This window comes from Symphalangus syndactylus, chromosome 15 (genome assembly GCF_028878055.3).
Source record: "Symphalangus syndactylus isolate Jambi chromosome 15, NHGRI_mSymSyn1-v2.1_pri, whole genome shotgun sequence".
In the NCBI taxonomy this organism is placed as follows: domain Eukaryota; kingdom Metazoa; phylum Chordata; class Mammalia; order Primates; family Hylobatidae; genus Symphalangus; species Symphalangus syndactylus.
The window spans coordinates 29511921-29539380 of NC_072437.2; the positions used below are offsets into that span (position 1 = coordinate 29511921).

At 35.3% G+C, this 27460-nt stretch overlaps 1 protein-coding gene across 2 annotated transcripts in view; it reads right to left on the bottom strand.

The window, feature by feature from the left end:
* GPC5 (glypican 5) overlaps positions 1 to 27460 on the bottom strand; it is a 1476320-nt gene that overhangs the window by 727899 nt on the left and 720961 nt on the right. For both annotated transcript variants that reach the window (XM_063618675.1, XM_063618676.1), the window contains exon 7: positions 2856 to 3015. In XM_063618675.1, the coding sequence (XP_063474745.1) occupies positions 2856 to 3015 (160 nt within the window). The remainder of the gene's footprint in view (positions 1 to 2855; positions 3016 to 27460) is intronic.

Below are 27460 nucleotides of genomic sequence, written 5' to 3' on the forward strand. Positions count from 1 at the left end.
TCCTTGTCCCTCTTTACTTCAGCATGCTATCCCCGCAGTGGTTTTCTAACCACTTATTAAAAATTGAAAGGCAACAGTTATAAACTCGTAGAAACATAATAGGCAACCCACTTAGAGCAGATGTGGATTTTCAGAAAATGCTTGCCTGGAGTTGCTGAAAAATCATCTCTCTTAAATTGCCCAAATTCTGATGGGTAGCTGCTTGTACCATGCCTATCCATTTCAGCAGTAATTGAAACCAAGGTTTTGAAGTAAAAATTTTTGTCAACTTGTCAAGTATAGTTTTGTGAAGAAAACTAGTAGTAGTTGAATATGCTTCACTGCCTCTACCTCCTTTGTGAAACAAACAAAAAAGAGTGACCCACTAATATATAACAAGTTCTTCAGCTTGTAAATAACTTCATGAAGTAAAAAACTTCCTATAAATATACTGTTTATACACACACACTCACACACAAAAAATGCTTTACTTTGTAATAACTTTATGTTCTAAAATACTAATATTTAGATGGCCATGCAATTATAGTACAAATAAATACTCTAGATAGGATGAAAATGAAAGATTATTAAATATTACCCTGATGGATAAGTATTATAATTCCTAAATACAGTGGAAGACATTTTAGCTCTTAGTAAAAAAAAAAAAAAAAAAAAAAAAAAAAATTGTTTCTAGTGAAAACTCTATTTCATTTTCTTTTACCCAATATAATTAAATTATAATTTGCTATTTGACTACGATAAAATGTAATAAAGTAAAAACTTTCTTATATAATGACATAGTATTTTTTTAATGACACAGTTTCATGATTTAGTAGTACTTACTCATTCTGGCTTCACGTTATTTATTCATATACAATTCATATCCATTATGCCCTAAGAGTTATTCCACTTTCAAACCTTTATAATTTTCATGAAAAGATATGGAATCAGCCCAAATGCCCATCAATCAATGAGAGGATAAAGAAACTGTGGTATATATATATATCATGGCATACTATTCAGCCATAAAGGGAATGAACTAATGGTATTCACAGCAACCTAGATGAAATTGGAGACTGCTATTCCAAGTGAAGTAACTCAGGAACAGAAAACCAAACATTGTATTTTCTCATTCATAGTGGGACCTAAGCTATGAGGATGCAAAGGCATAAGAATGATACAATGGACTTTGGGGGATTGGGGAGAAAGAGTGTGAGGAGGGTGACAGAAAAAAGACGACAAATTGAGTACGATGTATACTGCTCAGATGATGGATGCACCCAAATCTCACAGATCACCACTAAAGAATTTACTCAGGTCACCAAACATTACCTGTTTCCCCCAAAGCCTAAGGAAATTAAAAAATAATAGAATAAAACCTTATCATTCTCAGAACTGGTGATAATTCACTAGCATTTTTTTCACAGAAAACTATAATTTTCATCAAAAGTTACTAGTCAAAAATAAACAAAACCACTAAGAATGCATCCCCTAAATAATTTTCATTTCCAAATTCTCTTGCTAATTTCCAAATATTGTCTTTATCTCCTTACATCCATAATAATATCTTTAATTATATTTCACTTAAACAACCAAAGAAAGAAAAAAAGAAGAAACCAATCTGAGAAGCTGTATGAATACTCAGAAGAACACATCTTTATCGCATTCTGTAAGAATAGAATATATTTAACTCACACTAAGAATTTTGTGGCCTTTTGTTCAATGGCTGCTCAAGTGCACCACTTCTCATCTATTTATTTTCCATGTTAAATAAAATGTATTACTGTGTCCAATGAGAAAACATTTCATTATGTTAACTGCCTTTTTAATTTTGCATTTCTTTTGGCTTCCATTTTTTAAACCAATATATTTGGCTTGTAAAACCAGATCTTAGAAGGAATGAGGAATTGATTTTGGAAGCATTTATCGTGCTTTTAATTCACAATGAGAGAATTATAAAGTAAATGAATTCTTCTCCCACCAAAAGGCATGTCTAATAGGTGCAAAGCAGCTCTGTGTGATTTTGAGGGAAGCTATCAGACCAACCTCTACATGTGACTGCACCTTTCCAGAAGGTGACCCCTGAGCCTTTGGTATAATCAAGATTAAATGAATAGTTGAAACCAGCTACTCTAGGTACATCAACGTTTACATTATTCCTCAGTTGGTCACTTTGTTGTTTTGCTCACATGAACAAATGCATGCAGATAACAGTGGAGTGTGGAGAACCTATATTCCTCATCTTGTATGTGATCATCAGGAAGGGAAATCCATTTGGTAATTTTTTTTTGTTGTTATTTGCAAATTCTATCCTTTGTGGTAGCAATGAGTTCAGAAATGGTTTCAAATCCATACAATCAAAATCAATGTTTAGTGAGTTTTTTTGGAAGGGGAAATTCATAAGCATTAAATCCAAGTATTTTTCACGATCAATAACCATATACCAATTTCTCTGCAATTTGACTGTGATAGAAGTGTAATAAAGTAAAAACTTTCTTATATAATGACATAATTTTTTAATTGCACAATTTGATTATTAAGTAGTACTTACCCATCCTGGTTTCAGGTTATGTATCAATATACAATTAGTATCAATTATGCCTTAAGAGTTATTGCTCTTTCAAACTTTCTCAGAACTGGTGATTGTTTACTAGTTTTTTTCACAGAAAACTATCATTTTATTAGAAGTCATTAGTTAAAAACAAACAAAACAACCAAGAATGTATGTCCTAAAAAAACCAAAAAGATTCATTTTTCATTTCCAATTCCTCTTGCTTGTTTTTGAATTCATTGTCATTATTTCTTTACATCGGTAACAATATCTTTAATTATATTTCAAAATTTTTTAAAAATTAATGTTAGAATCATACACTTACAGTCTGTGATCTTCAGTGTCCTCTTGACTTCTCCGCTTCCTGATCCCCCGCAACCATCTTCATCATCACAGTCCCCACTGACTTGCTCAACCATGCCTCCACCGCTGCCCAGCTGAAGAAGTTCCCACTTGTCAGGTTTGGGTGATCTACCCTGTAACAACTAATTGTACATAAAGAAAGGCATTTATTAATTGCAAATTTGAATAACCTAAGAATTCTATTCAGAAAACTTAGAATTATTTTGTTATGTGGATCCACTCTTTTGGTGTAGACACCAAGTCAAGTCTTTAAGAAAAATGAAACAACTGAAATAATAATAAATAATGGGCAAAGTCTTACACCTATAAAGAGCTACACGCTATGTATTAGCTCTGTGGCAATGGTTTGGATGACTCTTTGGGAAGCAAATGAAATTACACCTTCATTGCTTATGGTAGTTTGTCTAGAGGATCCTTTGTTTCTGAACAAATAATGTTTAAATATGGTAAATCAAATTCTAGTACTCCCTTTGTAGTATATTGGCTGATAATGTTGTGCTGTTTTGTAAACCCACACTCCATATTTCTGAAGAAGTACTACTCTTCCAGAAAATGATTCTGTCTAAAGAAATCCAGAATTTTAGACATATACATTTACAGTTTCATTTAAACTTTCTTGGATCAAATACAGAGTCCAATGCATATGGCACATACTGAACCTTGAGACAAAAGACTTAGTTAGGTCCTACATCCATTTCTACAAATCATTTAAGAAATTTAATGACTTCTCAGTTCTTGATTCTCAAATATTTATTTTTATGAGCAAAACAGATGGAATAGACATTTTCCCCTACAGCACAGGAGTTCCAGTAATACTTTTGAACAACACTGGAAATTTCTGAATGTCTTTTCAGAAAGGTGATGTTATAAATAGAATATTTCACTTAAAACTAAGCCTGATTAAGATAGTCCAATGCAGTATGTTACATTTACCCCTCTAAGGTGGTTTTGGGGAGCACATGGCCAAGTGTGAGCACTAGAGGGTACTAATATATTATGAACAAAACATACAATTGCTGACCATGTAGTGGTCATTTAAATTTTCACAGTGCTTTATGAAAGATTTAGGGTTGTTACTTCTGTGACTTTCCAAATAATATTATCAATTAACAGACAATAATTAAACACACAACCCAAGGACAACATTTTATACTGAAGAACAGAGTCAAATAGCTTCAGGATATCTAACATAAATATGTTTATCATGTAACAAACACTTAGATTAAGTAACTGTATTCTGAAATTCATAAACTTTTAAAATTAAACAATACGAGTTTTAGGTCACCAATTCTGAAATATTAGTTTTCTAACAAAAATACTAGAACAATTTGACAGTAATTTTTAAATTCTTATTTTTGTTTATCAGCATTTTGCAAAAAAAAAAAAAGTCAATAGTAGGCATTAAATTAAAAAGGAGGCTTCTTTCAAGATCAAGTGAACTCAGCAAATATTAAGTTAAACAAAACTTTTCTACTGTGTTTAATATACTGATGTGTATGCTACTCCCTGTAAAGGGGAGGGAGAGTACAGCAGTGAAGAAACACAGATAGGAAATAAACCACATAAAAAGTCAAATCTAAAAAGGAAAGAATAAATGGTATTATTTTATACCATTATATAAATAATAATGATGAATGGTAAATAAGGTAATACCAGTTATCATTTGTTATTGTGAAATATCCCATTTGTTATCTATTTAGTATAATCATAAAGGGCTTGGATTCTGAGGTCCAACACACTTCGATGTGAGTCTTGGATTCTGACATTTACCAACCACGAGACATGGGGCATTGAGTAAGTTACTGATTAAATCAGTTTCCTCAAATCTATAATAGGGACAATAATACACCTGGACCATTGCTCATATTGTGAGAAAAACATACGCAAAGCACTTTGCAAATATTTAATATGCCAGCACATTAAACATTAATACATTTTAATTATTATCTATTCTATATTCTAGTACAATATTAAATATCCAGAATGCATTAATTGAAATAATTATTTAAGAATGCAATTATATGACTTATAATTTTTCAAAGTATTATCAGACAAGTACAACGAAAGCCAAACTCTCTGGTGATATGCTGCTTTCTTTTGACCTCAACATTCTTTTCCAACATTTTCCCATATCAACTTTATTTTCCCTTTACTTCCCTAAGAATTATTCCAATATTTTACTGGGATCGTGGCCAGAACACAGATGGACTCTCATGAACACCACCAACAATGTATATATTATGAGGATCCAGCCAGTTAAATGAACTCAAAAACACAAACAGAAAGATAATTCATTTTTAAAACAAAACTTACTATTTTAAGAAATTGGTTTTGGTTGAAGGTGATTGGATATATTGTCAGAATTATTCATTTATTTGTAATTATTTTTAAATATAATGGAGGACTTAAATAACATTTATTCTGTTTTCTCCATTTTTTTCCTCCATCACTTCAGTGACATTCTAGGAAACGTCTGAGGCACATGAACTCAAATTTTTAAGAAATAAATCTATGCAAAATTATATTTTAATTTAAACTACTCGTGCTAAGGAGAACAGCAAAATGGACACCAAGATTTTCCACTCTAACCTCTGGGCTGTGAATATGATGTCAGTCGTGCCTACAAACTTACATGACAAAAGGAATTTTGCAATGTAACTGATGCCATTAATCAGTTGATTTTGAGTTTACCAAAAGGGAGATGATCTGCTTGGAATAATGCAATCACATGATTTTTTTCCTTTTTAAAAATTATACTTTAAGTACTAGGGTACGTGTGCACAACGTGCAGGTTTGATACATAGCTATACACATACCATGTTCGTTTGCTGCACCCATCAACTCATCATTTACATTAGGTATTTCTCCTAATGCTATCCCTTCCCCTGTCCCCCAAAGTTTCCTTTATCACCAGAAGTTAGAGACATTCCAAGCATGAGATGTGGCAATGAGGAGCTTGCATGCAGGGGCCCATGCTGCTGCCCTTAGGGTGTGAGCTTGGATGATGTGATAGGGCCTATCAAAGGTCCTGTGGCAAGGAACTGGACCACTAGTGGCCTCTTGGAGCTGAGAGTGACCTGCCTTGCAGCCAGCAAGGAACTGAGGTCTTCATTCCTACAACTAAGTTCGCTCAACAACCTAGATGAGCTTGGAAGCAGATTCTCCCCCTCAGCTCCCAAACTGAGTCAAGCTAGGCTGACAACCTGCTTTCAGCCTTGTGAGACCCTGAGCAGGAGCCCACCCAGACTTCTCATCTGTGGAATAGGGAGCAGTAAATGGATGTTGTCTTGAGCTGCTACATGTGTAGTAATTTGCTATGCAGGAAGAGAAAATGAATACACGAATACACTGTCTAACCCTCAAATGGGCCATATTTACTTCTTGGCAATTGTGCTTGAAAGCTTTTGATTCTCTAGCATATTTCTCAGAATGAGAGGTTATCATTTCTGTAAGATACCACCTTCCTGAGAAGATGGCACCCTTGGAAACAAGCTATCAGAAAACCATTTCAGTTTATCTGCCTCTTAATAATCCCTCTATTTCCAAGTCTCTGAGCAAGAAATATAATTGCGTGATTCAGATATATCCAGGATCCCACACGATTCGTGATTCTCAGTCCCCAGTAGTACCCTAGTCCTCTTGTAGGGTCAATATCTCCCTTTCCTTTGCATGGAGGCTCTGCCTGATCAATTTCGTTTTCTCACTTTTCAATTATCATACATCCACAATGTACACTTTCACTCTCATATCGTAATAAAACTTGATTTGCAGAAATTTCTAGTAAATTTGTAATCAACAAAAACAATGGGCTTTTCACAATAAGGTCTTTATTCAAATTTTCTTTAACTACACTGTCCTGATTTCTTCTTAAAAGTTTGCTTATCTTTCTCCTCACTTCCTCTCTCTTGCCTCCTCCAACATCCACATGGAAGTGTTTCAATTTATAATATAAATCGCCTACTTCTTAGTCTCTTTCTTAGAATTCATCCTAACAGATTGAGCTATCCCCTGTATACAAATTACACTCAAAGTCTTTATCAGCAGCCCTTGTTTTCCTCCCATAGTTCACCTCTAAGCAGCAACTGGAAGTGAGATGAACTCTACCACTTTCTGTCTTAAAATAAAACTGCTCATCTCTACTATTCATGTGTCATTACAGTTTATCTTCCCAGCTCCCTCATTACAGGGGCCATTAGTCTCTCCTACCCACTACCACCATATTATTTTCTTAAAATCAGTACTTTCACCGTGTCATTTTTCAGCCTTACTGCTCTCTGTGATTCTTTACTGTCAAAACCACTGGTTCCCAATGTGACATGTGTCTAGAGGAGAGATATCAATCCAAAAAGATGGGTCACAGAAAGAGTGATAAAATGTGGAAAAATGTTTGAGAAATGCATACCATGGCCGCTTCTTAATTTCCCAGAACTAAACCCTCATGAGAAATTTTGCAGCAGGCAATCTTGTCTATATGAGACTCGTCTCACAATTTCTAAATGTACCTAAGAAAATTACCCCTCTTCCCTCACTCAACATCCATCCACTGACATGCTTTTAGAAACGACGCCAAGAAAAAAGTTCAAATTTGGCCCGGCAGTCAAGGTTCCATATTATGTATTATTTTGTTTTGCTTTTAAATCATATCTAAACACAGCTCCCCAGTACCCAGCTTCTACTGCAGACCCATCAATCTGTTCTTCCAGAAATTGTGTGACTTTATGTCTAGAATTTTGCTTATGCTTCTTTTACATTCTTTTCACTTCCAACTCTTGTTTTTCCTTCACATAGAATACACCCTTTCATTTTCTTATTTTATTTACTTAATTTTCAAGTTCAAACTCAAATACCTCTTTTTCCATCCCGCACATATTTCTGTGATAATTTTAACTCTGCATCGTTTACTTGCACTTAATCCACTTTCTTGAACATGTCGTATCTTTCTCATTAGTGATAAGTTTCTCAAAGATAAGAATTCAACCTGCTTTCCATCACCTTCCATCATGACTAGAGTACTTACCACACTGTAGATGCTAAATACATATACTTTGATTTATTAATTTGAACTTGGAAATAATTTAAGCTTATTCTGCCTTCAATGCCCTCTATATCTAATTGAATAGTCTTTTCTCTTTTCTGAAAATCATCAAAGACCCTGATGTTCTAGAAAAACTTTGGTTTTACACTTACTGACTGGCAGACGAACTGATTCATTTATTCATCCCATGAAATTAATTCAGTATATTCTAAATATAACATTTCTTTTTTGAGACAGAATCTCACTCTGTCACCCAGGCTGGAAAGCAATGGCGTGGTCTTGGCTCATTGCAACCTCCGCCTTCCGGGTTCAAGCAATTCTCCTGCCTAAGCCTCCCAAGTAGCTGGGACTGCAGGCGCATGCCACCACGCCTGGCTAATGTTTTGTATTTTTAGTAGAGACGGGGTTTCACCATGTTAGCCAGGATGGTCTCAATCTCCTGACCTCATGATTCACCCGCCTCGGCCTCCCAAAGTGCTGGGATTACAGGCGTGAGCCATCACGCCCAGCCATAACACATATTTTGAAAGATAAACATCCATATCAAAAGAGAAGGCATAGCTTTGGTTCTTAAGAAGTGATTACATACTTTATTTCAAAAATGAAATATATGACTATACAGCAAAATAAAATTGGGATTAAAAAAACCTGAAAATCAGGAAACAGGACAGTGTAAACATTTAGTTTTGTGGTCTTGCCTAATTTTTTTTCTTATCGCCAATAAGGAATAATTTAAAATGACTTTATTCCTGAGAACCTGAAGACTTCTAAGTTTTTAAAACAATTTTATGTTGAAGAATCATACCAAGAAATACTTCCAAGATATATTTGTGTTGCCATCCTAGTTACTATAAACCAGAGAAAAATGTTCTAATTACCCTTTTTAATATGTACAAAAATGCTTCATTATAAATCTAGAATATAGGAATATTTTCTAGAATGGATTTTTGCAAAAAGTTTTTTTTTTTTTTCCCCCTACAGCAGGGAGAGAACTGTAGCTTCATGATCTGGGATATCAGGTAAGGAAGTCCTCCCCTATTCTTTCTCAAGGGATAGGCTCTTTATATTCCTCTCCTCCCATCCCTCAGAGACAGCATCAAATAACTCCCCTATGCTCTGTGCTGTGTTGGCTCCATCCTCGGGGCAAGTGTTATTATTTCACATCTTAAGCCGCTTTTGAGAAATAGACATAGTTTCTACCAAAGAGGAGCCCTTACCAACAAACCTTTAATAACAACAAAGGGTTTCCATATATGCACTCTTAAGCGAACATACACAAATGAAATGAATCTATAGATTGATAACGAAGCCAGTATTTTTTTTTTTTTTTTTTTTTTGAGATGGAGTCTGGCTCTGTCACCCAGCCTGGAGCACAGTGGCACAATCTCGGCTCACTGCAACTTCCGCCTCCCGGGTTCAAGCAATTCTCCTGTGTCAGCCTACTGAGTAGCTGGGACTACAGGTGCACACCACCACGCCCAGGTAATTTTTGTATTTTTAGTAGAGACGGGGCTTCACCATTTTTTGCCAGGATGGTTTCGATCTCTTGGCTTCGTGATCTGCCCGCCTTGGCCTCCCAAAGTGCTGGGATTATAGGTGTGAGCCACTGCACCCGGCCATGAAGCCAGTTTTTATAAGTGACACATGAATATCAGTCATATTAGACACACTCCTGCCACATATGTTAACAAATATCTCATTTTTACCACATACATGAATAGCTGTCCCATATATTCATACAATATGATTTTCTTGATTAATAAACTTCATTTTTTAGGGTAGTTTTAGGCTCACAGCAAAATTGAGTGGAAAGTAGAAGAGTTCCCATAGACTCCCTACTCCCAGCATACACACAGCTTCCCCCACTGTCAACATCCTGCACCAGAATGATGCATTTGTTATAATCCATGAGCCTAAACTGACACATCACTATCACCCAGAATCCATAGTTTACATTAGGGTTTGATAAAATAATTTTTTAAAACTTAAAACCCCCAACAAACTTAACATTACTTCTCTGGGCCATACATTTTCTGCATTAGTAAATGGGATAAGAATATTTATTTGGAGCTGGGAGTGGTAGGGCATGCCTGTCTCAGCTTCTTAGGAGGCCAGGTGAGAGGACTGCCTAAGACCAGGAGTTGGACACTGCAGTGAACCATGATTGCCTCAGTGCACTAAAGCCTGGGCAGCAGAGTGAGACTCTGTCTCAAACAAAACGAAACAAAATAAAACAAAAACAACAAAAAGGTACTATTTATTTGGAAGGTTTTGTGAGTATTATTTGAGATACTTTATGAAAAGTGCTAGCACATTACGAGTATTCAGGTATGGTTAGTTAACTTTATCATTAAGATCATTATAACCAGTAGGAGCTGACACTGCTACCCCAATCCTGTCTTGGAGGAGAGAACCCATATGGGAGTAACAATGACTGGCTCCCCACTCTGCCTTGACTCTGTCATTTGAGTCTACCTAATTATAAAATAAACAGCGTTTTAAGTTTTGAACCTATTCCCTGTCATGGTGGGTACAAAGTCAACCACTACACCCGTAGTTATAGAACAATTAGAACAGAGAAAAAGACACAATTTTGAATTCCAGCCACACATTAATTTTGTGCCTTTAGGCAAATCACCTAAGCTTGTTAAATTCACTTTATTCTACTGAATAATAATACACGGAAAGCACTTTATATACTCGAACGAACTATGCTCATTTACAGGGTTCTGCGCATGACACTGCATCCGTAAAATTGAGAAACCAACAAAGTGAGGAAAGAATGAAAAAAAAAAAAAAAAACAACTTTCAGAATGTTCTTCCTTTCCTCAATGCCATGCAGTTTGTGCAGTCAGCTGATTAGCCAAAAATAGTCAGTTTTGATGACTGATGCTTCCTGCTTATGTTTAGTTGGTTTAGGAAGCTCATTAGGGATGCTATCTTGGAGATGAGTCTGGTGGGTAGAATATCTGATGACTCTTAGGCAAATGTACTTCTTTCAGCTGGTGAATTAATTTCTCAATACAATCAATTTGCTTTTTACTAACTGTCTGACAATATCCCATATTTGCTATAGCCTTTCAAACACTTGCAATAAGATCTGGCTCACACATACAACCTGTTAGTGATGAAAGAGAAACATTTATCATATTCAAATATCTCCAAACATGAGAGCAGATGAATATGCTTTAAGACAGTGTACATAATGATACATCTCTATTTTTCCCTGCCTCTTACAATCATTTACACAGATATGAGAAGTAAATATGTGTTTAGAAAGTATTAGTCATCGTAGATGTACCTCTAGTCACCCATTCAAATGTAAACATGGTAAAACATGCCCTTGTACACTTTTATACTATAATGAGTATAGGTAGGTGAAAATTAGTGTTGCCAGAAAAAATTCAAACCAGAAAACTGAAGGTATAGAAAAATTATACTTTTTATTTTGTGATTGATAAATCATCTTTAAATAATATATCATGTATAGAATTAAAAAAACTATGGATATATACATGCAAATTATAAATATATGTGAATTTAATTTTGTTAAAAGGTAATTGGCATCTGCAATTTCATGGAGACTAAGTGAAACCTATGAAGAAATGTGTACGAAATAGGAAAGCAACAAAAGCTCGTAACATTTTAAAATTAGAAATCAGATTAAAAATCCATCATGATCTATTTTAAATTTATTTCTACAACATATTTCAATTGAGACATAAACAGACTTTATATAACATGCCTCACTATTTAGAGCATAATTCCCTTTCCCCAATCCCCAAACTATGTTCCCATCTACACCCCACCCCACCCAACTCTCACCTCTTCCGTTAGCATTATTAAAACATATTTTACAAATCTTATACCAAACTTTTCTACTGTCTCTTTCAAATGTAGAAATATCTTATACATAAACCCAAATACCACAAATCTTCACATTTATATTTTCTAAAGCAGTTAAACCTTTATAGACAATTCTACCTAAAAAGCCGAGCGCACTTTACAATGTGTCATGTTATGTTAAGTTGACCAGACACCGAAGTCATTTCTGTCGGATTTCTTGTCAGTGTTTGCTTTTAAAGTTTGAACTTTCTGATCTCGGCTCCTGTTGTGCCAGTAATTTGAAAGGTCACTGCTCTGTTGGCATTTGGTTTATGCAATGCAGTCTGGCAATTTATTAAAGTCTTGTGAATTTGTACACAGAATACTGAAGTTAGAAAAGGCTTATCACTCTCTTGGCTCTAATACTGCCCAGAGGTTATTTGTTCTTGTTCCCATAAGAAAATCCTGTATGTCTCTCCGTTACCATTCCTGATCCTTACCTCCAGTTCACAATGTGGCCAGTTCCACCTTCTAAGCCCTCATACCAAAATTGACTGGGTAGGTTTATTATGAATTTGTGTCCTTGTCCAAACTCTACATTAGACCTCCCAGGAGAGTTCAAACCAAAAACTAACGAGTAAGTGAAATATTACAGTTCAAACAGGAGGAGAAAACATGACCTCAAGTAGGACTCAGAAAAATTGTGGGACCAAAAGAGGAAGAGTGCACGCCAAATGTTCTCAATTCTGAAATAGCTCTTGTGAAACATCTATAAAAAACACTTCAAGGACCTGAAAAAATTTGGTGAAAAAGCAAACAACCTGCCTTGCAAAACAACTCCAGAGTTAATGTCAGAGTTTTCTGTCAAAACATCCATGTTAAGTTCACCGGAAAGATTCAGAAGATCAATGACAGGATTAAGGGAAAAAAACAAGGACGTTTTGTGAGTAAGCAATGTATAATGACCCTGCAGCAGGAGAAGCAGAGAGGGGGGAAAAGGAAATGGAGGGTATATGTAAATTGCCCCAACATGTTCAGTGAAATAATTAGACGTGTGATGCAAATTTCTCAATAGTCAAACATTATGCAACATGTGATGCATACGAATTATACAACCCCAATTTTTGTTAAATGTGAGATTTTCTTGATGCCACTTTGATTTACCTACACACACACAAACAGCACAAATCACATATACATATACTGACACGAAAATGTATATGTGGGAGGGAGAGAAAGAGGCAGGAAAACTTTCATCATGATACATTGCCAATATAAGAACTCCCTTTTTAGAAAGATCTTTTATTCAACTTATCAAAATCGTAATTGCCAATGGAACAGAAACCATCACAAATAAGAACTTGTAACTGACCCAGGTACAAGTGAATTTCTATGACTGAAATCCAGGGGCATTCTAAGCAAGAATAGTTCAACAGTAACTAACCTCATTATTTTTCAATTTTATTAAGTCTTATTTATTATATTTATAGTGTGGTTTCTCATCAAGAAGTTGTTTATTGAACATGCCAAAAGGCTGCATCTCTTTAACTAGGTCTTTATATGCATAGGGAATGTTTAAATATCCACAAAAGTATTACAAACTAACTTTTTTTTAGATTTTAACGTATATATTTGAAGATATGTTTTCCCCAAATGTACAGTTCTTCGTGGCCTGAATTGCCTCAGGAAACTGCCTCTGCCTATTGTGGGTATCACGACAAGTAAGGGCACTGCTAATTCACTGTAAGAAAATGCCTAGTTATGCCATGTCATCTTCCTGACACTACAGAGCACAGTAACCTAATTTTCAAAATCAAAGACAGAACAAAACTGAACAGCTACTGTTTCTGAGGCAAACAAGTGAATAAATTCCAAAACATGCCATAGACTCATTGAAAATGAATTTTAGACAATTCTACATTGTCTGTTGAATCAGCATTCTATTAACCACACTCTATAGAAGTGAAGCCAACCTGTACTACCAAGAGTGTATTAATTTTGCATGCATTTCCTAGTAAGCAACGTAGACAGTATTAATGTTTATATTGCCAAGGTAATAGTTTCTGTCCCTCAACTCATCTGCTAAATTTTGCCTCACCTGGCTCAGTCAGAAGGAACAGAATTGACAATACTAACTAATCTCAGTTATCTCCACTGACAGAAAAAAACATGTATTTTCTACACAGACTGCAGGAATCAGCATTTTCTCTTCTTAGATTTTTTTCCCTTGCCTTTTCACTTTATGACCCCAATGTATTGATGTATTTCTAACACTACAACAAGATTTGTGTCACTCAACTGTGTGTGTTGTGATCATTGTCTTATAACCATTTATCTCCATGAGACTGATGTCGTTGAAAGATAGAAAAGAAACAAAAAGCATAGAAGGGAGAGAGGGAGGGAGGAAGACATTAATCATGATACAATGCCAAAGTAAGGGCTCCTTTTAAGAAAGATTTTAAAGACTTTCTTCATCAAAATTTCCATTGCCTCCTTGAACGAACTGTGAAGGATTGCAAATTCCTTTAAAACTTGGTGTTGGCAATGAATCTGGATTTCCTTCATTAGCCAGCTATGCAGAATTCATTTTCAAATTCTCTATTAAAAAGGGAAGTTTCCTCTAAAGTTTCCCAGTCTATTAAAGGTTTCCTTCTAAAAGGAATCTGATCCTATTTAGTACGACACCCTCGTGTATGCCAGATGGCACAGCATCATAGCTTCACAAATGTCATTCTGATTCTCACCTTTAAAATGAAATTCCCTTAAGCTACCTTTCTTTACATAAACTACAAAATTGTAGACAAAGACATGCCAAATTGAAAGCCTCTTTTGCTAAAGATTCCAGAAATAATTTGAGAAAAATGGGTGCAATTTGAAACCTTAGTTGTCTTGGGAAGGGGGTAGGTGGGTATTTGACTACGATTCTGGTCAATATTTCTCCTGTTAACTATTGAAATGTGTGACCTTTAAAGAAAATCATTCAATCTTGTTGAGACTAATACATGTCTCATCCAAAAAAAAGAAAAAAACGAGGAGCTTAAAATTTCTCATGTGTCTTACAGTTCAAAAATTTTCAATTCTAATATGTCTCAAGCCATTGTAACATTTGCTTTAGAAACAGGTATTATTTAATCAAGGCATATTGCAGGCCTCTGTGATATTTATTTCAATTTCATTCCTTTTTAGGCTAATTTTGGGATTTTAAAAATTGAATTATATGTTATGGGTTGAAATATGTTTTTCCCCAAAATATATGCTAATGTCCTAACCCCCAATACTTCAGAATGTGACTTTAGAAATAGGGTCTTTACAGAGGTAACCAAGTTTAAATGGAGTCATTAGGGTGGGGCCTAATCCAATATTACTAGTATTCTCATAAAAAGGGGAAAATTGAACACAGAGGAATACGCAGAGAGAAGACTGTATGGAGACACAAAGAAAATGCCATGTGTAGTCAGAGACTGGGCAGACACACCTGTAAACTCAGGTATACCAGTGATTTCCAGCAAACCACAGAACCTGCGAGAGATTCAGGAAACACAGACAGCCTCCCTCATATCCTTCTGGAGGAAACTACCTTGACTACATCTTGTTTTCAGACTGCTAGCTTCCCAAACTGTGACACAATGAATTTTTGTTGTTTTAAGCCACCCAATTTGTGGTACCCTGGAGAATAGCTCCCACAAATGAATATATTGTTATAGACTAAAAAGTGCATAAATCATACATGTACGATTTTCATAATCTTTCAATACGGTCTCAGTCATGTGACCACCACAAGAGCACCTCAGAAGCCTCTCTTATGCCTCATTAATTTTCTTCTACCAAATGTAACACTCTTTTGACTTCTTCTACAATAGATTCATTTTTCCTGAGGAAATTTATATGAATACAAGCATATTTGTGACATCACAGATGTAGCAATGGTTCTTTAATTGCTGTATTTTATTCTATCAATGATCCAATAAAACATTTTTACATTCTGCTCTTGGTGGACAATTGAACTGTTTTGAGTGTATGGATATAAAAATAATATTGTAATAAAAGTCTTTTGGTGTAAAAAATTCCCAGTCATATCTGTTGGGTATATACTTAATTGTATAATGGTGGGTTATAGACAGGCAAAATGTGCTTTATTAATCTACTTTTCTTCTTTTAAATATTAATATATAATTTACACCTAACAGAGTATACAGATCTTAAGTATACTTCTTATTGAATTTTCACATAAGTTCACATACATGGAACAACTTAGATAAAAAATATCTTACAAATACCCCATAAACCTTCTTCTTGCCATCTCGGTCAATAACCACAACTCAAAAAAAGGTAACTCCTATACTGACCTCTATTTCTATAGATTCGTTCCATTAATAATGTTAATAGGCTGTTTATGAGCTTCATAAAAATAGTATCATGCAGTATATATGCTCCTGCATATGACTGATTTTATTCAACATTAGGTTTTAAACATTTATGAGATTCTTACATATACCTATAGTTCATACTTTATACTTTTAATGGGGGTATTCCATTTTATAAATATATAACTGTTATTAGATGATTCACCTGTTTCTAATTTTGGGCTACTATAAATAATGCTAATTGAATATCTTATACATATCTTTTGATAGACTGACAGACTGAAGTACTCAATGATCTTGAATATATACATCCAGGAGTGGAATTGCTGGGTCAAAGGGTACATACACGTTTAACTTTAGTAGATATCGCCAAATTTTCAATATGGTTTTTCAGATTTACGTTCACATAACAGTCTATAAGAGTGGTAGTTATTCCACATCTTCTGAAACACTTGATATTATCAGTCATTTTAATTTTGGGTATTTAGTGGGCATATAGTGGTGTTTAAGGAGGTTTTAATTTGCATTTCTGAGCGATTAATGATTTTCTTAGGCTTTTAGGTTTTTTTGATATCTGCTAATAAAGTGCCTATTCAAGTCATTAGTCCATTAAAAAATAGATTTTCTGAATTTTTCAAATTGATTTTTAAGAGTTCTTTATTAATTCTGGATTTAATCTTCTGTTTCTGTATTTTTACTATCTTTTCCTTATTTTTTGCCATTTTTAGAATAATTATATATTTTTCATCTTATTAAAATACTTGTAATTCCTTTTTAGTACTTTATCCTACATAATCCGTCATTTATTCTAGACTATTGTGGACTACCTTAATTAGTGCTTTTTCCACTTCTCCAACAATATAAGGACCTTAGAACAGTTAAACACTATTTAGCTACTCCCACTCTTTGTTGTCATATATTTTACTCAACATTTAAACTTTCTAAAAGACAAACTAATTATATTTATCCTTACTTCTCATGTTTATTTTCATGGTGAATATTCCTTATAAATCACTTTTCTTGTAATATCTTTCAGATTTTTGTGTCAATGATTACTGGCTTCCCACAAAAAAATTAAGTGTTCTTTCTTTTGTATTATTTCCTGAAAAGGCTTGTGTAAGGGTAGTCCAATTAGTTCCTTAAGTTTTGCTAAGAATTCACCAGCTAATCCACATGTGGCTGGAATTGTGTGTGTGTGTGTGTGTGTGTGTGTTTGTAAAATGTGTTAATCATATAGTTTCTATGACAGATACAGAACTTACTCAGATTTTTAGAACTTCTTGTGCCAATATTTTAAGACTTTTTTTTTCTCAGTTAACATCATTGCTTCCTCTAATTGCATGCTTCTATCTGGGATAATTTTTTCTTAGTCTGAAGAACTTTCCTTAGTATTTCTGTAGTTCAGGTCTCCTAGGCAAACATTCTCTCAGCAATTACTTGTCTAAATATATTTTACTGTGCCTCACTTTTGTGTTTTTCACTGGTTATTAAATTTTAGACTGGCAAACTTGCCCCTCAGCATGTTAAAATGCCATTTCATTGTCTCCAGCTTCCAGAGTTTTTCTTGGAATACTTATTTGTGCTCTTTTACTTACTTTTGAGACTTTTAATTCAGCAGCTTATAATCTGGTCAGGTAAGGTTTTATTTGTATTATGTTCCTTAGGTTTTGTTAAGTTTCTTGCAAGTAGGTTAATATTCTTCATCAATTTTACAAAATTTTTGACCAATGGCTCTTCCGATATTGCTTATTCTCTATTCTCTCACTTTATGTCCAATTCAGTTATAGCAGATGTTTTGACCGTGCCTCATGTCTTTGTTTTGTTCTGCTTTATTCAATCTCATCAGTTGAGATTATTTCTACAGATCAATTTATATTATTTCTGAGTCTCTTTTCAGGTTAACTTGTTTTACCACATTTATTCAAAAGCAAACCTATTCAGTGACGTAAGTTCAATTATTGTATTTCTGTTTTAGAATGTCTGTGATTTTTCATAGAGATTTTTTTTTTCATAGAGATTTAAATCTTTGCTACAATCGCCATTTCATCCAGTCTGTCTACTTTTATTATATTAGCAATTGTTATTCTAAATTTGTCTGCTTAATTCTGAACTGTGAATCTGTGGAGCTGTGCTTATTGTGCACACGTGTTTTGTTGATTGTTAATAAAATTGTTGCCACTTCACATATCTGGACATTTTTCGTATCATGCTGGACACTGTATATAAAAGAATAATGAAGTACTCTGATAATGTCAGTTTTAGAATGTATTCCCACTTTAATGAGCAGATAGGGTTGGGAGAAAGTCATCAATACAATCAGAGATTGAAGTAGTCAGGATTGAGGGTTAGTTTCAGTAAGACTCTGCCATCTTTGGCTTATCTCTGTTTCTGAAGTATGATCCTTTTGAGGTTTTGATTGAGAGCTTGCTGGAACTACTTCATTAGTCTCAAAATTGTCTCAGATTTAATCTCATTAGTCTCAAAATTCTGTTGGAGATTAAGTTTCAGGGGTATTGAGCTTAGCCCTTTAGCATTTCACCCTATTCAGCTTCAAAATCTTAGAAATGTGTTGAGCAAGGGGGTTGGCCATGTTTTTGAGGCAGGTTCTCTCCCTTGTAATGAGTTTAGCTCCCAGTTGCTTTGGTATTCTTGAAGATTTTTACTTATTTTTTATTTTTATTTTGAGATTCAGTCTCTCACTCTGTCACCCAGGCTGGAGTGCAGTGGCACAATGTCGGCTCACTGCAACCTCTGCCTCCCAAGTCCAAGCAATTCTTCTGCCTCAGCCTCGTGAATAGCTGGGACTGCAGGTGCACACCACCACGCACAGCTAATTTTTGTATTTTTAGTAGAGACGGGGTTTCACCATGTTGGCCAGGATGGTCTCGATCTCCTGACCTTGTGATCCAGCTGCCTCTGCTTCCCAAAGTGCTGGGATTACAGGCATAAGCCACTGCACCCGGCCAGGATTACTTCTTAAATTAAAAGCATGCCTGCAATTGGTCCAACCAGGATTTAAGACGGCTGTTCTAAACAGGTTTTGCTAATGAGACTGAGTCCTCTGACAGAGTAATGAAAGTAAAAATATCTTGTTGGTATAATAATATTCTGAGATATTATTAAGATATGTTATTGAGAAGCTACCCTACAAGGTCTTTAGAAACCCAGGACAAGGGAAAGTCAGTAGATTTCAACCAACATATTCTGAGGAAGCAGTTTAAAATGTGACAGCATATCTTGTGTTGTGGTCAGTTGGTCTAAGGTAACTCAAAAGTGTAAATCATAAAGGCTTTAGAGATGTTCTTGGAGAGAAATGTGGAATAACATAGGTGTCACTAGTGAAAGTGTCAGGGAAACTACTATGAACCACTCTCTATAAAAGGTGCTGGGAGAGTAATTTACTTTGGCCTGTAGGGCTCAGGTTAACAGAGGGAGGAACAGCAAACAAACCCTGAGAACCATATAGGAGTAAATGACAGACAGGGACACCAGCATCTATTATCAAAGGACCCAGAGGAAACCTGGAAGAATAGGGAAAAGATGAGTAAGTCAATATTCAGTAGGTTTTAAAAGAAGGTAAATATCAAAGGAGAGGAAGATTGATCTCAGAAACATCCCTTCACCTGGAGAGTAAAGATGCCATCAGAAGGAGACCAGGCAAATGGAAACCTTTGTCCCTCCAGGATTGTCTTATTTCATCGCTAAGTGAAATTTTGTTGACTCAAATCAGCCCAATAATTTCCTGGCCTGGTGTACATTGTGAAAGACAGTATTTCAAACTGTTCTATAGGTGTATTTGTGCTTTTGTCTTTGAAAATACAAAAAAAAAAAAAAAGTTAATTTTCACGTGAATAATTCATTATCATTATAAAATTTTAGCCAATATAGAAAACTTTGTGGTTAAATAAAAACTTTATACATTTCAATGTTAAACATCCCTCATAGGGCTTTTATCCCTGTTTACCCAGCATTTTGTTCATGTCCCTGTACCAGGCATGTACCCTTAGACAGCTGAAACCTACTTAGATGTATCTGCTATTCCAGACCTGTATCTGGTGTTTGGATGCTTAGTTCTGCTCTGCTAATTCAAGGAATATTAATATTTAATCGATTGAATCCTGAGTACCATTACGTATGTTTCTACTCCTTGAACCCTGTTTCGGGGAACCCTATTTAGTTCTATCAGTAGAGAATTTAAACAACAAAAGGAACCTCATGATTTTAAATCATTGCTTTTTTTACCCCATATGAGCTCAATTCATACTTAAAAAAGTTAATATTCTAATTTATACATTAAGTATCAGCATCTTTTGATATATATACACATACACATATATACACATATATACATACACACATATATGCATATATACACACATATACACACATATACACACATATATATACATATACGCACACATATATGAGGCAGTATGAAAACTGTTTACTTTTGGTTCAAACTAGCTTCCTTTTAAGGCTGCTCTCACCTGCTTTCATTCATGCTTTCATCCAAGTGTTCAGTAACATATTGGTTTTTCATGGTTCTCTCCAACTTTTCTAGAACTACACAATCGCCCCCCCTTCCATTATAATTCTTTCTCAATCAATATTACCTTTCCTTCTGAGTAGTTTATCCTTTCTAACCATTAGGAAAAAAATATGAGCAGCTGATTAAACCACTTGACTTAAGGGTTGAGTGGAAAAGTGCATTCCTCCAAAATTGCACTTAAATATTAATGGAGGAAACTGTGAATTCAGAGCCATCTAAGCACCACGACTGCCTCCTCTTCTATATTGTACACTGCATTTAAACAGTTGTCACATACACACAAATGCACACACATGCATACACACACACACACACTCCACCTTTTCCTTTCCATTTCTATTGTTAGTATCCTACTGGTTTAAGGACATAACACTCTACATGTTTTAATGAGTTTTTTTTTCTCTCTACTCAAATCCATTTTATGATGGAGACCAAAGATTGACAAACCTTTGCTGTCCAGGGCCAGATAGTAAATATTTTTGGCTTTGCAGGTAGCACAGTCTCTGTCAAAGCCGTAGACATTACATAATGAATGAGCACGGCTGTGTTCCAATAAAACTTTGTTTACATGAATAAGCTGCAGACTAGATTCGGCCCATCAGCAGTAGTTTGTTGAGCCTGGATCCACATAAATCTTACTGATTGCAGATTTTCCCACATTACTTATTACTTAAAAATAAAATCAATCATCTCACTACTTCAACAAACTTAAATAATTTGTCCTATGTGCAAGACATCTATTTACTTGTACTGTGATGTCACTACAAAATAAGATGTTAAATTTATGCTGACAATTGACAGAAATTTTCCCATTGTCTTTTTCATACACCTGCAATCTAGTGAAAATAAACTATTGACTTCTTTATATTTCTGATGAAATATCTTGGCCAGGTACGGTGGCTCATGCCTGTAATCCCAGCACTTTGGGAGTCCAAGGCAGGTGGATCACAAGGTCAGGAGTTCAAGACCAGCCTGACCAACATGGCAAAACCCTGTCTCTACTAAAAATACAAAAATTAGCCGGGTGTGGTGGAGCGTGCCTGCAATCCCAGCTACTCAGGAGGCTGAGGCAGGAGAATCACTTCAACCTGGGAGGTGCAGGTTGCAGTGAGCTGAGATCGTGCCACTGAACTCCAGCCAGGGCAACAGAGTGAGACTCCATCTCAAAAAAAAGAAAAATGCTTCCTTTCTAATGCTAATCTCTACATGTTACTACCCAAAGTCCAACTCAACTCACATATACCTTTCCTCAAATGCTAATTGAATGAATGTCTACATTTGTTAAATTTTCACATGATTCTACTTTGCACTATACCACTTTGAGGGCATCACCATTTCGAGGGTTCATCTCAGTGTCTAGTACAGAGAACAGTGTCTTACACATCACAGATGCTCAGAAAGTAATTGTTAAATCAATGCTTAAATAATACAACTCTACCAATGGTTTTCCCAATGACTTGAACTAAAAATCTTGTTCATTTACCTCTTTTCCCTCTCCTTTTCTCTTTCTCCCTCCCTTTCTCTCTCCCATCTCTGTCTTCCTCCTACCCCCGATATTGGTAGATCCTATAAAATCTTATAGAATCTCACATTTATCTTTTACCTCATTCACATGGCTTCAACCGAAATTCAGATCTTTCATACCTCTTCATTGGACTATTAAAATAGTCTAATTCTTTTCTGTCATTTATTATCTCCATGCCAAACCATCTTTTTTATTTATATGTAACATATCACCCCCAAACTTAGCATTTTAAAACACACACTTATTTCAATTTTTGTTGGTGGGAATCCAGATGTGGATGAGCTGTGGCCTCTGACTCTCACTCTTTTTAAAGTCTGAAGTCATCTTAAGGCTAGACAGGGAATGATTTATTTCCAAACTCACTCACATAGTTGTTGGCTTTAGTTTTAAGGCAGGTGTTGTGCTGTAGGCTCCCTTGGTTCCTTGTCACATGGGCCTCTCCACAAAGCATCATACAACATGGCAACTTCCTTTATCAAAGCAAGCAAGCGAGAGGGCAAGAGGGAATGCCAGCAAGAGTTGGGGGTGGTGAGCAAGAGGCAAGACATAGTTCCTTGTTACCTAACCAAGGAAGTAACGCTGCATTACTTTTGTTGAATTCTCTTAGCAGCAAGGCATCAGGTCTAGCTCATACTCAAGAAGGGGAGATAACACAAGATTATCAGGAGGTAGAATCAGAAACATGGGAGCTGTGTCAGAAACCACCCATTCCCCACCATTACAGATAATTATTACTTTCTTCTATTATTTTTCTCTCCTTAAAATACTTAAATGACCTAGAGTAGTGGTCTCTACAGTTTTTATCCTGCTCTTCACTCTCAGAGTATATTAGTTGATGGAACAGTTTGTCTTTCTTCATTATCACCAAACTCACACACAATTCATGCATGAGGTAGAGATGCTGTCTGTGTATGTGTAAGTCTGACTCTGCATAATCCAGATGTTAACATGTGGGTGACTATTTTTATCCATGAGCCATTCAATTTCCACTTTCTTCATTCTCAATGGTCAAAAGTGTTGATTGCTTTCTACTCCTTACTTCTCATTGTCACCTGGCTTCTGTTAATAATGTTACTGCCTATACTTTTTTTTCCTTTTTCCAATGTCATTTTCTGCTTTCTTGTGTGATTTCAAGTAAAAAGAACCCTTTTTTTAAACAGTTTCTACCACAGAGTCCTCCTGCACATTGTGACTTCCCTGCTCAAAACAGTTGTAAGATTCGGCCGTTTTCAGTAATTTTTCCTAGTTGGAGCTCAAAGAATAATATGAGAGAACTATTTTTTTTTTTTTTTCATTCTGTCCAGGGTTAAGATGTGAGGGCTGATAATTGTGGAAGACTATTGCAGGGATTGCTAAGATTTTATTGCATGAATATGTCTGTCTTTAGATTTTTTTTTTAAAAGCACTAACTGTAGTAAGGATAGTTATTTATATTGTTTACATGTACCTTTGAGATTTCAATTTTGTTAAGTGATTATTAAGTCATTATTCACTAGAAAAGAGAAACAAAGCTGACAACAAAAACCTAAATTTTGAGGACTTTTCAGTACTGTCATAACGATATGCAAACGCAATGCTATTCATCTTTAAAAATAATTTGAAAAATGTGTAATGAAGACATCTTTATCGCAAAAGGTACACCTAAATAAGGTTTATTCAAGACAAAATTAAGAATATATTTGGTAATGTATGCTTTGAATTTTTAATATCTCTTTCTTATGTATATATTTAAAAAGGAAACATGAATTTTAATCATTTTTTATTCATAGGAAATGTATAGGGTGATCATAAATTTTGTCACTACACTTCTCTGACCTTATATATTCAGTTTTGTCCCCTTGTTTACAATCTGACTGAGCTGTAAAGGTATAATCATTAACCAATCAAAAGGAAGACCAAAAGATCAGTGCATTACATATTCTAGCTGCTTTCCAAAAAAAGGTATCAGGCATTCAAATTTTGCCACATTTTTGCAAGTCCAAACTTGTAAAATAAATCTATGATGACATAAATGAGACTCTGGCTCCCTGTAAAATTTGTAATAAACATGAGAAGAAAGTTCAATTCCCTGTATTTTCTTTTTTATTATCATATTTTAAAGTCAGTCTCCAAAATTCTAGTAAGTTGATATAGGAAGTACTCCTGTTATAAATGTCATGTAACAATCCTGTAAATATTTTCCAGGCTGCAAGTTTCAAAATAAGAACTTCCTTCCTATTTACAAATTAGCACATGCACATACTTTGGAATTATTTGTGAGTATCAATAACTTTATTTTTGCAATTATTTGTGAGTATCAATAACTTCTTTCCTGCTTCAGCCTCCCAAAGTAACTGGAATTACACATGCCCACCACCAAAATCAAATAGTGTTTTTTAAAAGTAGAGACAGTGTTTAGATATGTTGGCCAGGCTGGTCTCATACTCCTGACCTCGGGTGATCCTGCCTTTCTCGGCCTCCCAAAGTGCTAAGATTACAAGCATAAGCCACCCCACCCAGCCAGTATCAATAACTTCTATCATGACAATTATCCATTTTGGCCATCAGTCATTTATAAATAAGTGATAAGACAGGGCATTTTGCCCTCATATCTATTTGTGATCAAAGGAAAACCAGTATCAAAGAATAGTTATTTCCTGCAGGATCAATGTGATTGGAACATACATAATGTCTATATTCTTTGTATTTTTAGTGTGAAAAATAATAAGCAAATTATTTGCATGTTTTAAATCATTTGTAAAAATTGTTTTTGTTGCCAGTATATTTTAACCATTCTGAAGAGAAGGATAAAAAAGCTTTCTGCTTCTTTAAGAACGAATGTAAGGAATAAAATTAGATGGCTAAAAATGTGGAAAAAAAAAAAAAAAAAAAAAAGACTGACCTATAGGCCAGGAGGAAAGTCTGCCAGTAACATTAAAGGTATGAAGCCATAACCATTGTTATACAATTTTATCCATTGCCTAACAGCAATGGATGCTGTTTCTGTGCTGAATGGAAGGTGAGGTCATAGCAAGAAAACTGCCTACAAGGCCTCATTTACAGGGAAGTTTTGAGAAGCTGGAGAAACGCTGAGAAAAAGCATATATGATGGTTGGAATTAAACCATCTACAGAAAGTATGTTCTAAGGTGTTAGGATAAGCACCTAATTAAGCACCAGCAGGCTGAAGCAAGCAGAGGCATAATTGGAGCTATGTGTTCACACCTCGCTGCTACTGAGAAGCAGCTGAAGGCAGTATCTCTTCAGAAGTTTCCGGTATCTGAGCCTTTGAGGCCAAGAAGTCTATGGCTGCTAAAAGCAAAAGGGCCAGCAGATAAAATTAAAAAAAAAAAAAAAAAGCGCTGTGTTTTAAAACCCAGAAAAACGTCACTGCGAGCCCAAGGTAAATTGTCACTGCAAAGACAAAAGGCACCCTAAATTGCCTAAGCTTCCTGATCTCCACATACAGTTTCTTTTTAAGATTCCTGGGCAGAAGTAATTACTGCTTCATCTGCATCTGTAAAACTATTTTAATTGCTATATTTCGGTATACCATGTGATGTTTGGAACATTGCTGCTATCACTGGACGAAGGTCACAGAGTTTGTAGATGTGTGATTTGTTGCAAGTTGCTTCTAGCAAAGACTGAAGTTTATTTCTTCTGACCTTGATTATGACAATTGAATGAGGTAATTGAATGAAAATATCCTTACTTTCATTCCAATCCTTTTTTTCTCTTTTAAAATTTTATATGCAAATAAATTTGGCACTTTCCTCACATTTCAGCAATCCTTTCAGAAAAGACAAACTCTTCACTTGGCCACTATCCCATTTGAGAGGAGTCATGAATATCTTGTGAATGAGAGAAAAGGAGGTCAGGCACTAAGAAGATGTAATGACATCTGGAAGTCTGAAGGTGAACAGAATTGTCCTAATAGTCTAGCTAAGAAGAAGAGACCCACCACTCTGAGTACACACAATGCCAATGTAGAAGCAGTTTTTCCAAAAATCACTATGGATAAGAACTGGGAAGAGAAGCAGAAATGAAGAAGATTCAAAAGTTGCATATGGGAACAGCTATGTGGGTCAACCTTCCACATACTTCCCCCTATCGCATCTGTTGCCTGTAGCCTTTCCACAAAGGATAAAATCACCTAAGTATTCTTGAGAACAGCACAATTTGTCCAGAAGAGGCTCAGTGAGACACAGCTGAATGACAGTTAGACCTGACAGATTAATTTAGCAATTGTTTGTGTGACTTCTCAAAGAGCAGAAGTGAGTTACAGCATCATCATAAATGATGGTGAACAGAGATGCAGACCTGAACCAGAACTTCCACCCAACCCCCACAAACGTCATTCCCCACCCTGCGACTAAGCCCATTGGCTCTGGAGCTACTAGTAGAGAAGTGTGAGTGGATCAGATCAACTACAAGAAAATCAAACAAAGGATTCCGAGAGTGGAACTGAGGTTACAATAGAAATGTATTCAATAATATGGAAAATAATTATGTCTATTTTTTAAAAGAAAAAATACCAGTTTTACTTGGAGGTATGTGGCTGAAGGAGAGGGGCTGTGGGCATCTCTATCCTGTTGAATAGCGGGGTGTCAGTAACTCTGTTCAATAGAAGAACTAGTGGTCTTTTCAGAAACTGCTGTTGGGATTAAAAAGCATGCTGGTGGATAGGAAATAATTTTATGACAATAATTTCAAGATGAATTGAAAAGCCAAATGTTGAAAGCTAAATTTCAAATTCATTTGAATATGAATTGATATTTACATAATCTGGAGGCAGAGCCTGCATAGAGCTGGACACCATAAGGGAAAGGACTACAGATTAACTAGATAAAATTTCACATCTCAATTTTCCAAACAAAATTTTATCCTGTTTAGTAAACATCACTTAAACACAATTTTAACATTACAGATATATCTATACATACATATGTATAAATGTGTTATTTATGTAGAAAGAAAATGATACACTAGATAAAACAGTGTATCTAACATTTTTAACAAAAATGGTAAAACACATTTTTGTAAATAAAAGTGATTAACAAGGGAGGGTAATGTGTTTCTTTTTTCAAAAATAGTCATTAGGCTGGGCTTGGTGGCTCGCACCTGTAATCCTAGCACTTTGAGTGGCAGGAGTGCTTGAGTCCAGAAGTTTGAGACCAGCTTGAGTAACATAGTGAGACCCCATCTCTACAAAAAAATTTTAAAAAATAACCAGGCATGGCGGTGCACACCTATAGTCCCAGCCACTCAGGAGGCTGGGATTACTTGAGCTG